Here is a 12968-nt window from a genome sequence, read left to right on the forward strand (position 1 = left end):
TCTGCTGTTAAATAGTACACCAAACTCATGGATTACACACTTCCTCAACATCATAAAAAACAAATAGTTATTGCATCGGATTAGTCAGTCTATGATGAGCAAAGGCCATAAACTGAATGATATAGAAGTACATCTATGCACAAAATATGGACTGATTTTCAAAGGTGCCCAGGTCCTTCACCCCCTGCCGATGTACATAAGAGATGCAGGTGTTCACCTTCTCTGAAAGTCAGACCAAGGGTTTAGTCTATAACTTCATCATCATCAAACATGCACAGTCTCTGGAAGACCAAAGCGCCAGCCAGAGTGACCACAGGTGATGGTGTTGCACCAGTACCAGTTCAAAGTAAGTGTAAAACAATCAAAATTAATATGATTAGGCTAGATCCCCAGGTATGGAGCTATGCTGATTCACACCAGCTGAGGATATGGTCAGTGTACTCACTTTGCACAGATGTATGATCCTCAGTTGGTGTAAATTGGCACAGCTTCATAGATTTACATCTGCTGAGGATCTGTCCCCTCTATTTAGTAGACTTGCAGTCTAGGGGCCTCATTCTCCGCTCCCTATTGGCAGTGTCATTCTAATGAATGGAGAATCGAGTCCATAAGTTTCATTAGCTGCATCACTCCGGTCTAATGTTCCACGCAGATCCAGCACATATTAAAGTGTCTCATCCCTTTCACTAGAATCTGGATGACTGATGCTGTCCAGGCAGCTACACTGGAAGACTAGAAGAGAAAGGGGTACCTAACGTTTAGAATAAGATCACTGCATGTAAGCCCTGAAAACTTTAAAGATAGGTATGAGCCAGCTAAATGCCATTGAGCCTAAGGAAATTCTGTGACTCAGAATTTGTAAAATACTCAGGGAAAAAAATGCATGTTAATCTGTGAAAGTTACATGAGTCATTTCCCCAAAACCCGAATGCTGCCTGTGTTGAATTTTGCCCAGAGCCTCAAAGATATTTACTGATCCCGTCGCCTTTCATGCATACTGAAATCCTCCCAAAAGTATATTTTTCAAATTAATGGGCCAGATGGTACTCAGACACAGAAGCCAAAATGTGGACTGTCCAGGTAAAACCCGGACGGGTGGCAACTCTAGGCCAGATTCTAATCTCTATTACACACTTGTCAATCTGATGCAACCCCATTGATTCCAGTGGAGATACAGTAGATTTACACTGGCGTAAATGAGACCAAAGTCTGACCTAGTGCATGGCACTTATACAAACAAAAGCTTTTTAAAAGGGACCATTTTTCTGTTTAAAATACCATTTCACTCACAGAATATTCATCCAGAGCTGAGTTGATTAGTGTTGCCAACTCTCACAATTTTGTTGTGAGTCTCATGCTATTTAGTGTTTATCTTAAAGCCCAAATCCATTGTGTGAGAGTTTGAGCTTCCAGTTAAGAAAAAAAGGAAGATCCTAGCCCTCAAGATTACAGAGTGAAGCCTGAAAATATGACACAAGAGTACCATAAAGGCTCAAAAAAGCAAAAGGCAAACCAGAAAGAACCCAACATTCATTCTTTTGAAACTCTCATGATTACTAAACCAGTCTCCTGATTTCGGGGGTCTGATTTCCCACTTTTTCTGAACACTGGGTAATGGCAATATTACGATCTACACCATTCTAGGGTCTAGCCCAGCATTTTAAAAATGAAAAAGTAATTAATTTGAATTTTTTTTCACTTACCTGCCAAATTGTGAATTCAACTTTCCAGACCAAATTCGTTGCTGTTGCAAGTGAGCATAACTCCTTTGAAGCCAGTGGAGTTGTAGCCACTTACCCCAGCACTGAATTTGACCTTCTGTGTTGTTTCTATAACTGTTGATGACACCATAAAGACTAAAGCAGAGAACATTGCTCCCCTCTGCTGTTTAAAATCTTTCCATACTATCATTTGTATTAGAAAAGCTGGTAGGTAGCAACTGCAGACGGAGACATAATCACAACATGCAGTAAGAACTCATATAATATCTAATACAAATCTTCTCTTATCCTGACACTAATGGATCAAATACATGTTTGGGGCATTGCAGGTATATTATTAGCTCAACTAGAATTTTAATTTCCTTTTAAATTAAATTAAATTTATAATAATAATAAGGGCTGTCAAGCGATTAAAAAAATGAATCATGATTAAAAAAAATTAATCGCAATTAATCACAGTGTTAAACAATAATAGAATACCATTTATTTAAATATTTTTGGATGTTTTCTACATTTTCAAATATATTGATTTCAATTACAACACAGAATAAAAAGCGTACAGTGCTCACTTTATATTTATTTTTGATTACAAATATTTGCACTGTAAAAAAATGAAAGAAATAATATTTTTCAATTCACCTAATACAAGTACTGTAGTGCAATCTCTTTATCATGAAAGTTTAAGTTACAAATGTAGAATTATGTACCAAAAAACTGTATTCAAAAATAAAACAATGTAAAATTTTAGAGCCTGCAAGTCCACTCAGTCCTACTTCTTATTCAGCCAATCACTAAGACAAACAAGTTTGTTTACATTTGCAGGAGATAATGCTGCCCGCTTCTTGTTTACAATGTCACCTGAAAGTGAGAATAGGTGTTTGTCCATGCGTCCATGCTGATGACGGATTCTGCTCAATAACAATCTGAAGCAGTACAGACCAATGCATGTTCATTTTCATAATCTGAGTCAGATCCCACCACAGAAGGTTGATTTTCTTTTTTGGTGGTTTGGGTTCTGTAGGTTCCACATCAGAGTGTTGCTCTTTTAAGACTTCTGAAAGCATGCTCCACACCTCGTCTCTCTCAGATTTTGGAAGACACTTCAGGTTCTCAAACCTTAGGCTGATTAGAAATCTCACATTGGTACCTTCTTTGCGTTTGGTGAAATCTACAGTGAAAGTGTTCTTAAAATGAACATATGCTGGGTCATCATCTGAGACTGCTATAACATGAAATATATGGCAGAATGTGGGTAAAACAGAGCAGGGGACATACAATTCTCCCCCAAGGAGTTCAGTCACAAATTTAATTAATGCACTATTTTTTTCCGAGCATCATCAGCACGGAAGCATGTCCTCTGGAATGGTGGCCGAAGCATGAAGGGTCATACGATTCTTTAGCATATCTGGCACGTAAATACAAAAGTGCCATGCAAATGCCTGGTCTCACTTTTTGGTGACATTATAAATAAGAAAAGGGCAGCATTATCTCCTGTAAATGTAAACAAACTTGTTTGTCTTAGTGGTTGACTGAACAAGAAGTAGGACTGAGTGGACTTCTATGCTCCAAAGTTTTACATGGCTTTGTTTTGAGTGCACTTATGTAACAAAAAAATCTACATTTGTAAATTGCACTTTCATGACAAAGAGATTGGACTACAGTACTTGTATGAGGTGAATTGAAAAATACTATTTCTTTTGTTTATTATTTTTACATTTGTAATAATCATACATAATTGTAATAATCATACATTTGTAATAATCATTTCTTTTGTTTATCATTTTTACATTTGTAATAAAAATAATATACACTTTGATTTCAATTACAACACAGAATACAATGCTTATGAAAATGTAGAAAAAATCCAAAATATTTCAATTGGTATTCTATTGTTTAACAGTATAATTAAAATTGCGATTAATCGCGATTAATTTTTTTAATCATGATTAATTTTTTTGAGTTAATCGTGTGAGTTAACTGCGATTGACAGCCCTAATAATAATAATAATAATAATTTTATGGCCAATAATAAAAATTGTAGATATTGTACACAGCTAAGCTAAGGCTTTGGGATCTAAGCTCATCAGTACAGAGTTTAGGAGGAGTATCTCTCTCTCTCTCTCTCTCTCTGAAATAATGAAGTGCCTATCGCTGGCATACCTAAGTGCTGCTTAGTGTCGTGCATTTGACTGGGTGCCTGGGCTTTTTGTTCCCATCTTCCTCTGCAGCACAAGGTTTGGACACTGATAGAGGGAATTGATGGTCCAGTATTCTGAGCCAGCAAGATAAATCCTCTGCTTGCTGAAAATCCAAACCTGAGATTTATTAACATGTAGGAAACCTCATGGAATATCTGGAGGAAACCGCAGTGTGGCAAAACCCAGTATTTCCTCTTTGCTGGAGACCTTCACATTGCATGCTGCTGGCTTCTGAAGACTAATTTGATTTTATGTTGCATATGAATTAACAATTATAGATGGGCCCCAGCAACAAAATCTGGATCTAGATTTCCATCACCCGCCAAGTTCTGGGGTGTTTGGATCCAATGGTTCTGTTCAGTCCACTATTAGGTGTCGGACTGTGCCTGGTGACTGGGACACTATTAGGTGCCGGACTAGCACTGGTGACTGGGACAATGTTGGTAGAAGAAGGAAAGCCCATGAAGCCTTTTCCCTCTGTCAACATGCTGGGCAAGAACCAGGAACAGTCAGTCACAGAACTCTGTGCACCCCAGGGGTGTTATTTGCCCAAAAGAGGCTGAGGGCTTTGGAGAGAGGGGCAGGACCAGGGCTGTGGAGAGGGATCCCCACACACTCCCTTTGCACTTCCTGGCACTCTCCTGAGGCATAATCCATCCCAGAACTGTCCCTTGGGGCTGCACAGCTTCCTACACAGTCCAATGGCTCAATGGCACAAACTAGCTCTAAGGCAGGATCAGGATCATTCATGTCTACAAAGAGAGAGTCTTTTGAGCTGGATTTGGATTTCAGGGATGTACAGCTGAGGGCTTTCGTTCAGTCCCACTTCTAGCTAAAACACCCAGCACCTGCAGTGCAGGTGGTTTAATTTTGTGAACCACGATTGCTAGAAAGACAAAGTCACTGCAGAGAAGAACATCACCACAATGTTCTTTGTGATAGAGCTACTTCTTCTGCACTGCAAGCTGGAAGGAGAACGCCACTTTCCCCTACACAGAACATTTGAAAAAGAAATGCACATGGGCAAGCAGAGAGGAAATAGAAAGACTAATAGAAAGAGTTATGCCACGTTTGGGATGCAAAGGTGTTACATCTACCAGTCTGGTAAAGCTATAAATCTTCATGTTTTATGCCCTATACTGCACAATGAAATTCTCCTTTCACCCAAGTGCTGGGGACCTGTGTTTTCGGGGAAGGAGGGTCTGGGGCCTATTCCGGCTGCTGTGGTGAAGTTTTGAGTGGCCATGGATAGCACAGTAGTAACTGACGACTCCTGCTGTAGATGGCAGGTATAATATTTATGCAATGAGTCCGGTGAGAGCCTCCTGCTTCCAAAGCACAGCCTCTACCACTAGAGCTAAAAGAGAATTCCTGTTAGCAATATAGGGCCATAGTGGGGAGACGCTCTGATTCCATCCCGAAAGGGCAGCAGTGGTGTGGGTGCGCGTGGGTGCATATCTATTTATACACACACAAACTACCAATTTGTTACAGAATATACCATTAGCATATTTCCTCCTGGGTTCCAGTAGCCCCATGAGTAGCTCACATCAGCAGCTCCCGCCAACTTCATCTCACCTAATTCCAAGAGAGATGTGGTAACTGGGAGTATTTTAATCTGTTTGCAAACTAATTTGCACTGCCCAGGTCTGACCGAACAGGAAACCTATCAGCACTAGAGGCAAATCAACAAGGCTGTAAGGAGTCACCCTGGCTGTTTGGTGCATAGGGAGATTACTAACCAGTCTGCGAATATCCCTTTCACTCTCCCATTTGATCTTAGAGATGGCTTCCTGATGGGACTGATGCTCACTCCGAAGATCACCCGCCTTGATCTTATCGGCTTGAATCATGTTGGTAAGGGCCTCGTCCACCTGCTTTTTGGCAGATTTTAGTTCAGTAATTTCCTGCAAAAGTTTAAGGCGCTCGGAGTCAAACTGTTTCCTGGCCTCTTCACGAGCCTCAATGGTCAGCGCTGTCCTTACTTTGTCACTGCTCCCATCCCGCAAAGCATACAGTGCTGACTTGAGGCGCTGGATTTCACTGTCTCTCACTTTAACCGTCCGAGTAATTTCCTGCTCATGCTGTTTGATTAGGTTCTCCCGCACTGCCTGCAGCTCTTTCATTTTCTCCTCATGGAGTTTGGCTTTAAGTTCAGTGATCTGCACAGTCTGCTTGCGTTGCTCCAATTCTCTGATCCGCTTAGTTTCTTGAATCTTTTCTCTTTCAAGTTTGCTGACCTACAGGTTGAGAAGAAAAGAAAATCAACTGCCAGAAATATGTTCTAAAACATGCCCATTTGAAGTACCCATACACTCCAGCAAATCAGGGAGGGAAATCACCTGAGACACTCATCGATTCTTTCACCCTCAGTATGACAAAATATGGGCCACATCCTGAAGCACTTACTCAACTTTATCCCGTCTTTACTCAGGCAAAAAGTCTACTTGACCTCATTAGGAGTTTTTCCTCAGTGAGGACTTCAGCATTTGTCCCTACATACTTTTTCTCAACACAAGTGCTTCACTGCTGTTCATTAAAATAAATGACTGAAGCCTCTTGCCCGGGCAATGACCCACCCTGCAATAATAGAGCAACCCAACAATCTTCACTAACCTTATCTTAGAGCTCGTTAGCAACCCTACAAATCAAACTCATGTGAACATGCAATGAAGGAATGCAATCTGATGAAGAAAGAGATTTCAATAAGAACTGAATGTGACAGGCTTATTATTTACAGTAAGAAGGGAAAAGAAGGATTTTAAAATGATAAAAACTCCCATGGCAATTTCCTTTAAAAAATACCATAAAGAATCAGAGAGTGAGCAAACCCTTTAAAGTGAGAAAGACAAGGAAAGATAAAAAAAATGAATAATAATTAATAAAATACTACCTCAGTTGAAAGCCCCCCAGGAGACAGGGGTGGTGCCTTCTTACAATCGTAATTGATTTGAAGGATGGGATTTGCTAAAGCTAGCGAATGCCATATGCAATATGCATTGAGGTGACATGTTTCTCTTGCATTCTGTCCCCAGGTGGTCTCAGATATAGTCTCAACCAAAATATATCTCAAAGGGGGAAAAGAGTCCTAAAAGTGCAGTTTCACTTCAGTTTCAGGTCACCAAAGTTATCCTGACAGATCCTAAAAATTAGCAGTGTGTTTCTTAGGGCTTCTTAAAAAAAATCCAATGAGCAACGTATAGAATCATAGAAGTGTAGGGCTGGAAGGGACCTTGAGGAGTCATCAAGTCCAGCCTCCTGCATTGAGGCAGGACCAACTAAACCTAGACCATCCCTGACAGGTGTCCAACCTGTTCTTCGAACTTCCAATCAAGGGGATTCCACAGCCTCCCTTGGATGCCAGTTCCAGAGCTTAACTACCCTTATAGTTAGAAAGTTTTTCCTAATAGCTAACCTAAATTTCCCTTGCAGCAGATTAAGCCCATTGCTACTTGTCCTACTTTCTGTGGACATAGGAACAATTGATCATAGTCCTCTTTATAACAGCCCTTAACATATCTGAAGATATGAATAATAATTAATAAAATACTATCTCAGTTGAAAGCCCCCCAGGAGACACGGGTGGTGCCTTCTTACAATCGTAATTGATTTGAAGGATGGGATTTGCTAAAGCTAGCGAATGCCATGTGCAATATGCATTGAGGTGATGCATGTCCCCCGCATCATGTCTTCTTTTCTCAAGGCTAAACAGGCCCAGTTCTTTTTAACCTTTCCTCTTAGGTCAGGTTTTCTAAACTTTTTATCATTTTTGTTGCTCTCCTCTGGAATCTCTCCAATTTGTCAACATCTTTCCTAAAGTGTGGTACCCAGAACTGGACACAGTACTCCCACTGAGGCCTCACCAGTGCCAGGCGGAGTGGGACAGTTACCTCCCATTCCTTACATATGACCCTCCTGTTAATACACCCCAGAATGGTATTAGCCTTTGTCACAACTGCATCACATGGTGACTCATATTCAACTTCATTCTTAGGGCACCAAGCTCTGCAACAGCCCAGGTCAAAGTTGTCAAACTTGGCTGTTTAAAATTAGGCCCTAAGCTCTGTATTTAGGCACATAAATACGAGCGCTCTGTTTTTCAAAGGGGCTGAGTGCTCACAGCTCTCCCTGACAGCTAACAGCATACCACAGTGGTGCTACTGTACTATTAGCCTATGGTTACAGTGGAAATAAAGACAGAGAGGGTCAGTCAGAAAACAAAGTGGAAAGCATGAGAGAAACTCACTACTCCTTCAAGTTCCTGGCAGCCAGCCTATGGTTCCTAAGAAGAGAAGCTAATCCCTGCCTGTCTGCTAAGACATCAGTGCCAAGGCTTGAAAAACCATTGTGCCTTTCCAGGTTCTGAGATCAGCCTGCTGTAAAAGTCTGAGATGCAGGATGAATTCGAAAGAATGACTGTGTCAGTTTCCTTGCTGCTTGCGAATCCTGCCATGTTAAAATGGGTGGCAATTAATGACTATAAATCTCACTGGAGGGTGAGGGGAGAAACCCCCCCACAGATTATCCCAGACTGTCTATTTGTTCTTTCATCTTATTTCTGCTACAACTAAAGAAACCGATTTCCACTCAACGGGCCAATGGGCTTCTGAGATTGCCATTAGCTTTGATATGTGGATAAGAAAGCCTTTCATGATAAAAGACCCAATGGAAACTAAAGCACTTGCTATTGTTCAGTTTTGGAAGCTCCGAGCAGCCCAGCCTAGGTTTGTTTTCCTGAGGCCATGCTTATCTGTGAAGGAATCAAAGAATTTCCATCACAGGCTTCAATTACAATCACCTGGGGGAAAAAACCACATCAGTAAGTGCTGCCCTTTGAAACTGCTACTGTGGCTGAGTGGCAGATTCAGAGTGCTAGCATGTGGGCAGCACTGGCCATAACTTCAGCATTCGGTGAGAGGAAATCAACAGCAACTATAACATGAGACTTCTGTTGTTTGCTGCTCATAAAGAACATCTTGTTAAAACTAAAGAGTGCCGCTATCTCATTAGCATCCAGGAGACACTTAGCTCTCTCTGTGTAAGGCTTTATAGGACAAAAGCAACACTCTTGCACCTGGCAATGCATGGGAGACTCCAGGGCACAGGTGTAATGTCATGGGCTCCCGACTAGAAGCACCAGTAAGAAAGCAAGAAGTGATGCAGTGGGAAAAAACCCATTTCATTGCAAAGCAACTTCAAAACTTGATGACGTTTTGCCAGCTTGAAACTATCTACTTCTTCAGGCACGACCGGCAGGAAGTGGAAAGGCTATCTGCACCTTCTCTGCAGAGCAAGTGCACAGTGACAGCTAGAAATTTACACTGTGGGTGACATCCGTCACTCCCATTCCAGTTCCTTTCAGTTGGAGCGGCATGAAGAGTCCTAAAAGCCCCATATTCTGACAAGGAAGGATTCCCTCAGTCAGCTGTAAAGCTGCTTCCTGAAGACGTCCTGCAGGCCTCAGGGGGCTGTTGGGTTGGGGCAAGAGGCAATAGACATGTGTTGGGGTGGGGCCACAGCCTACAGCACTGAAGAGATCTGTCCCATAGAGATCCCTGGGAGGCTGCTGTACTTTAGACCCTGAGTGCTGGGAACCTCTCCAGCCTCTTAGGGTATGTCACATGGCAAGAAAAAGACCCAGGGCAGAGAGGCTCAGCCTGGGTCTACAGACTCAGACTTGTGCAATGAGGGTGAAAGTAGCAGTGTAGATGTTCCCAGTTGGGCTGGAGCTAGGCTCTGACTCCCATCCCACTCACTGGGCTTCAGAGGCCAAGCAGGAAAATCTACACTGCTATTTTTAGCCTGGTAACGTGAGCCCATATCTGTAGGCCACGGCTCTGAGACTTGTTGCCATGGGTTTGGGGTTTTTTGCAGTGTAGACATACCCTAAGGGGTATAAATGAATAAAATAATAATAACTGAATAAAAGACCAGCAGCATGGTTGCGGCCAGCACAGGTAAGCTGACTCAGGCTTGTGGGGCTTGGGCTTCAGGGCTAAAAATTGCTATGTAGATGTTCAGCTCAGGCTGGAGCCTGAGCTCTGGGACCCTTCCCCTTGTGGACCCTCCCCCCCCAAAGGTAGGGTCCGCAAGGAAAGTCTACACTGCACATTAAACTGAGGCTCTGACTCAGGTTTGAGCCCAAGTCAGAAGGTCTGACTCTGAAGTGCTGCATGGATGCTAGCATCGACTGTGAGACCTGGGTCTAGCAATTTACAATGCAGAGTAGAAGTTCAAGTGTGGGCTAGGAAACACCAGCTCCACAGGCCTGGGTCCTGTAGAGTTGGGTTTACAATGCAGTGCACCTAGCCTTAGAGGTACAGCACAGAATCACACACTATATATTTATGGAGCACTTCACTCACTAGTGAAATGCAACCGTCTTTGGAGTGGCCGAAAGAAGTCCTTCGAGAATGCACAGCAACACAACACAGTAGGCAGAGATAAATGAAAAACATGGTAGTCACAGAACTAACACTGAATTTAAGGGTGGCAGGATAAATCTAACTAATTGGAACGTAGCCAGGATCTTGAGGTCAACAATCCTCTTCTTCATAGGCCTGAGCCTCCTTTAACTTACCCCCATGTAAACAGAGTGTAATTCCATTGAAGTCAGGATAAAAATGGTGTAAGCACAGAAGAATCAGGCCCTGTCTTCTGGTTAAAAAACATGTGTGCCCGCCTTGATTTTCTGTTATACAGCTTTTCCAGATCTTTTTCTCCTTTGCAGATACTGTCATTTAATACTGACGCTTCACTCACCTTCGATTTCTCCTGATGCAGCTCAATTTGAATGTCTGTGAGCTTGGTCCTGAGCTCTTCATTGGCAGCCTGCAGGGCAACAATCAGTGCCTCCGGCTTCTCGCCCTTGCTGCGTCCTTTTTTTGACATTGTTTCTTCCTAATGAGAGTCTATGCGTTTAATTCCTTTCAAATAGGGACTGCCATCTTTGTTTGTTCCGTTCAGTGCAAGTTGTCTCAGCACCTACTGTGTGACATTCCTTAAGGTCCTGTCCTCAGCCGCTTTGGAAGCCCTGCGAGAAATAAGACACACTGTTATTTGTCAGTGGGTCAGTGGCATCACAACGGTTCATATGGTTACAAAACATTAAGACAATAGTTCATTTTTCCAAACACTGTGACCTCTGTCCAGAGACTTGCAAGGGGGATTTTAGCACAATCAAATCGCTATGTATGAGCTTGGCATGCCTAATGGCTTTCAAAGCAATGTCCTCCCTCTTTCTAGTTTCCTCCAGGGGGCATTCCTCAAAGAAGTAGGAGGCAGTTTGTTTCTTAAGGATTTTTGTAGCTGAGCAAAGAGATTTTTAAAAATAATTCTGGTTCTGGTGGTTGCCACTGATTCAAAGCCTCGGATAAAGAGGTCTTCTGTGCAGAATAAGCACAGCATTGGCAGTAGCGAAACAAGCTTCCTCCACATTGCCTTATCAATCAGTGTCTCAATCCTGACCTGGGACGGCTACCTTCATAGGCATGCTGGCAGTGCCAGATCCATGGCCATTCCCTAGCATCTCCAAGTCCTACACGACAGTTTTTCACAGCACAAAACCAACATACACGTTGACATGGTTGGTGATCTGGAGAAGTCCAGGACTATCATAGCAGAGTGTGTACCGGCTGTGTTTCTCATCCTCCCCCGCGTATCCTTTCTCCTGGTCACCTGTGCAAGGACCAGGGTTAACTTTCCCCGTATGTACTGGAGAACAGATAGTCCCACTGCCACTTCTCTAGGTGGATCAGAGACAAAGAATATGATTCCCAAGGATGATTGATACCTTTTGGGGAAATAACCCAATCCACCTTAGTAATTTTGTCATACAGTGAACAAACTAGGATTCTTTCTTGTTACCTTGAATTAATTTTTATTTCCACTTGTATATCCTGTGTCATCCTCTAATTCCACTTAACTAAGCTTCCATATACTGCTCCCAGTTACGCTGTTATAACTGCTTTGAAATCAATAGGGTTACTCTAAATTTACATTATTGTAACGGAGATCTGAATCCGGCCAGTATTTCCTCCACAATCCCCATGCAAGACAGAAGGTCTAATCTTGCTCTCAGTTACACCAGTGCATTGTTTCCAGTGGAGTTGCAATGGTAAATTGGTTAGTCTCTAAGGTGTCACAAGTACTCCTTTTCTTTTTGCGAATACAGACTAACACGGCTGCTACTCTGAAACCTGAGATCAGAGTGGAGCCCAAAGATTACAGTAAATTGAGACTCATGTTTGTTTTAGGAGTGGGCGAATATTGTGAAAGAAAATCTACTCTGGAAGCGGTATAGAATAAGTGGCCCATTCTTGTCATCTGTGTTGTAATGCAGCACAGCAGGGATGACATTATAAAGTCCAGCTCAAACTCAGAAAATGAGGCGAAGGAGATGGGAATGGTTGAGAATGTGAAAATCTGACTGCCTATGACATCTGAATGCTAATGCCTTAAGACTTGCTTGGGTTTAAACAAAGGTTGAATTTTCTCAAGATTAACCATGCAAGGTTTTGAGCTGGAGAAACAAAACAATGTGTGAGCTAAGCAGGAAAGAAAATAGATTAAAAATTCACAGGAGACGCTTCCCCGCAGGGACGTGATTGTTTTAAAGACCTGAACTACAGTTACAGTAGTAAGTACTTTTCCTGGCTGTACTACTGCAGAACCCCAATGAGCAGAGGGTACAAGAGGCTCTGAGCCCACTTCAGTTCTGATTGGCTGCAAGTGATCTCATGACTCAAACACTCTAATAATACTGCAGATGGCGTGCATCACCGACTGCAGTCCTGCAGTAGTAGCCCTGTGGTGTGCTGAGTTACTTTAAGGTCAGCCTCCCATAGCAAGGCAGCAGGCCGTAAAAGATGGATGCTTTTAGTTCAGGAATGAGATACTTTGGATATTTATGCTTGAAAGCATAAAGCATGAGGATTAAACGTATCATTGCTGCACAGATGGAATGTCTCAGTGTTACCCAGATAGCTGGTGCGTATGAAGATAGAGCAGGCTGGAATCACAGCAAGAAAAATCATGTTAAACTGCAACA

The 12968-nt window shown here is 42.4% G+C and overlaps 1 protein-coding gene across 3 annotated transcripts in view; it reads right to left on the reverse strand.

Annotated features, from left to right (window-relative positions):
- The window catches only part of JAKMIP2 (janus kinase and microtubule interacting protein 2), a 107009-nt gene that overhangs the window by 32519 nt on the left and 61522 nt on the right, over positions 1-12968 (reverse strand). For all 3 annotated transcript variants that reach the window (XM_043553036.1, XM_007054354.3, XM_043553035.1), the window contains 2 exons: positions 10682-10952; positions 5662-6159 (listed from right to left, as the gene is read on the reverse strand). In XM_043553036.1, the coding sequence (XP_043408971.1) occupies positions 5662-6159; positions 10682-10810 (627 nt within the window). In that variant the 5' untranslated portion in view covers positions 10811-10952. The remainder of the gene's footprint in view (positions 1-5661; positions 6160-10681; positions 10953-12968) is intronic.

This window comes from Chelonia mydas, chromosome 8 (assembly GCF_015237465.2).
Source record: "Chelonia mydas isolate rCheMyd1 chromosome 8, rCheMyd1.pri.v2, whole genome shotgun sequence".
In the NCBI taxonomy this organism is placed as follows: Eukaryota; Metazoa; Chordata; order Testudines; family Cheloniidae; genus Chelonia; species Chelonia mydas.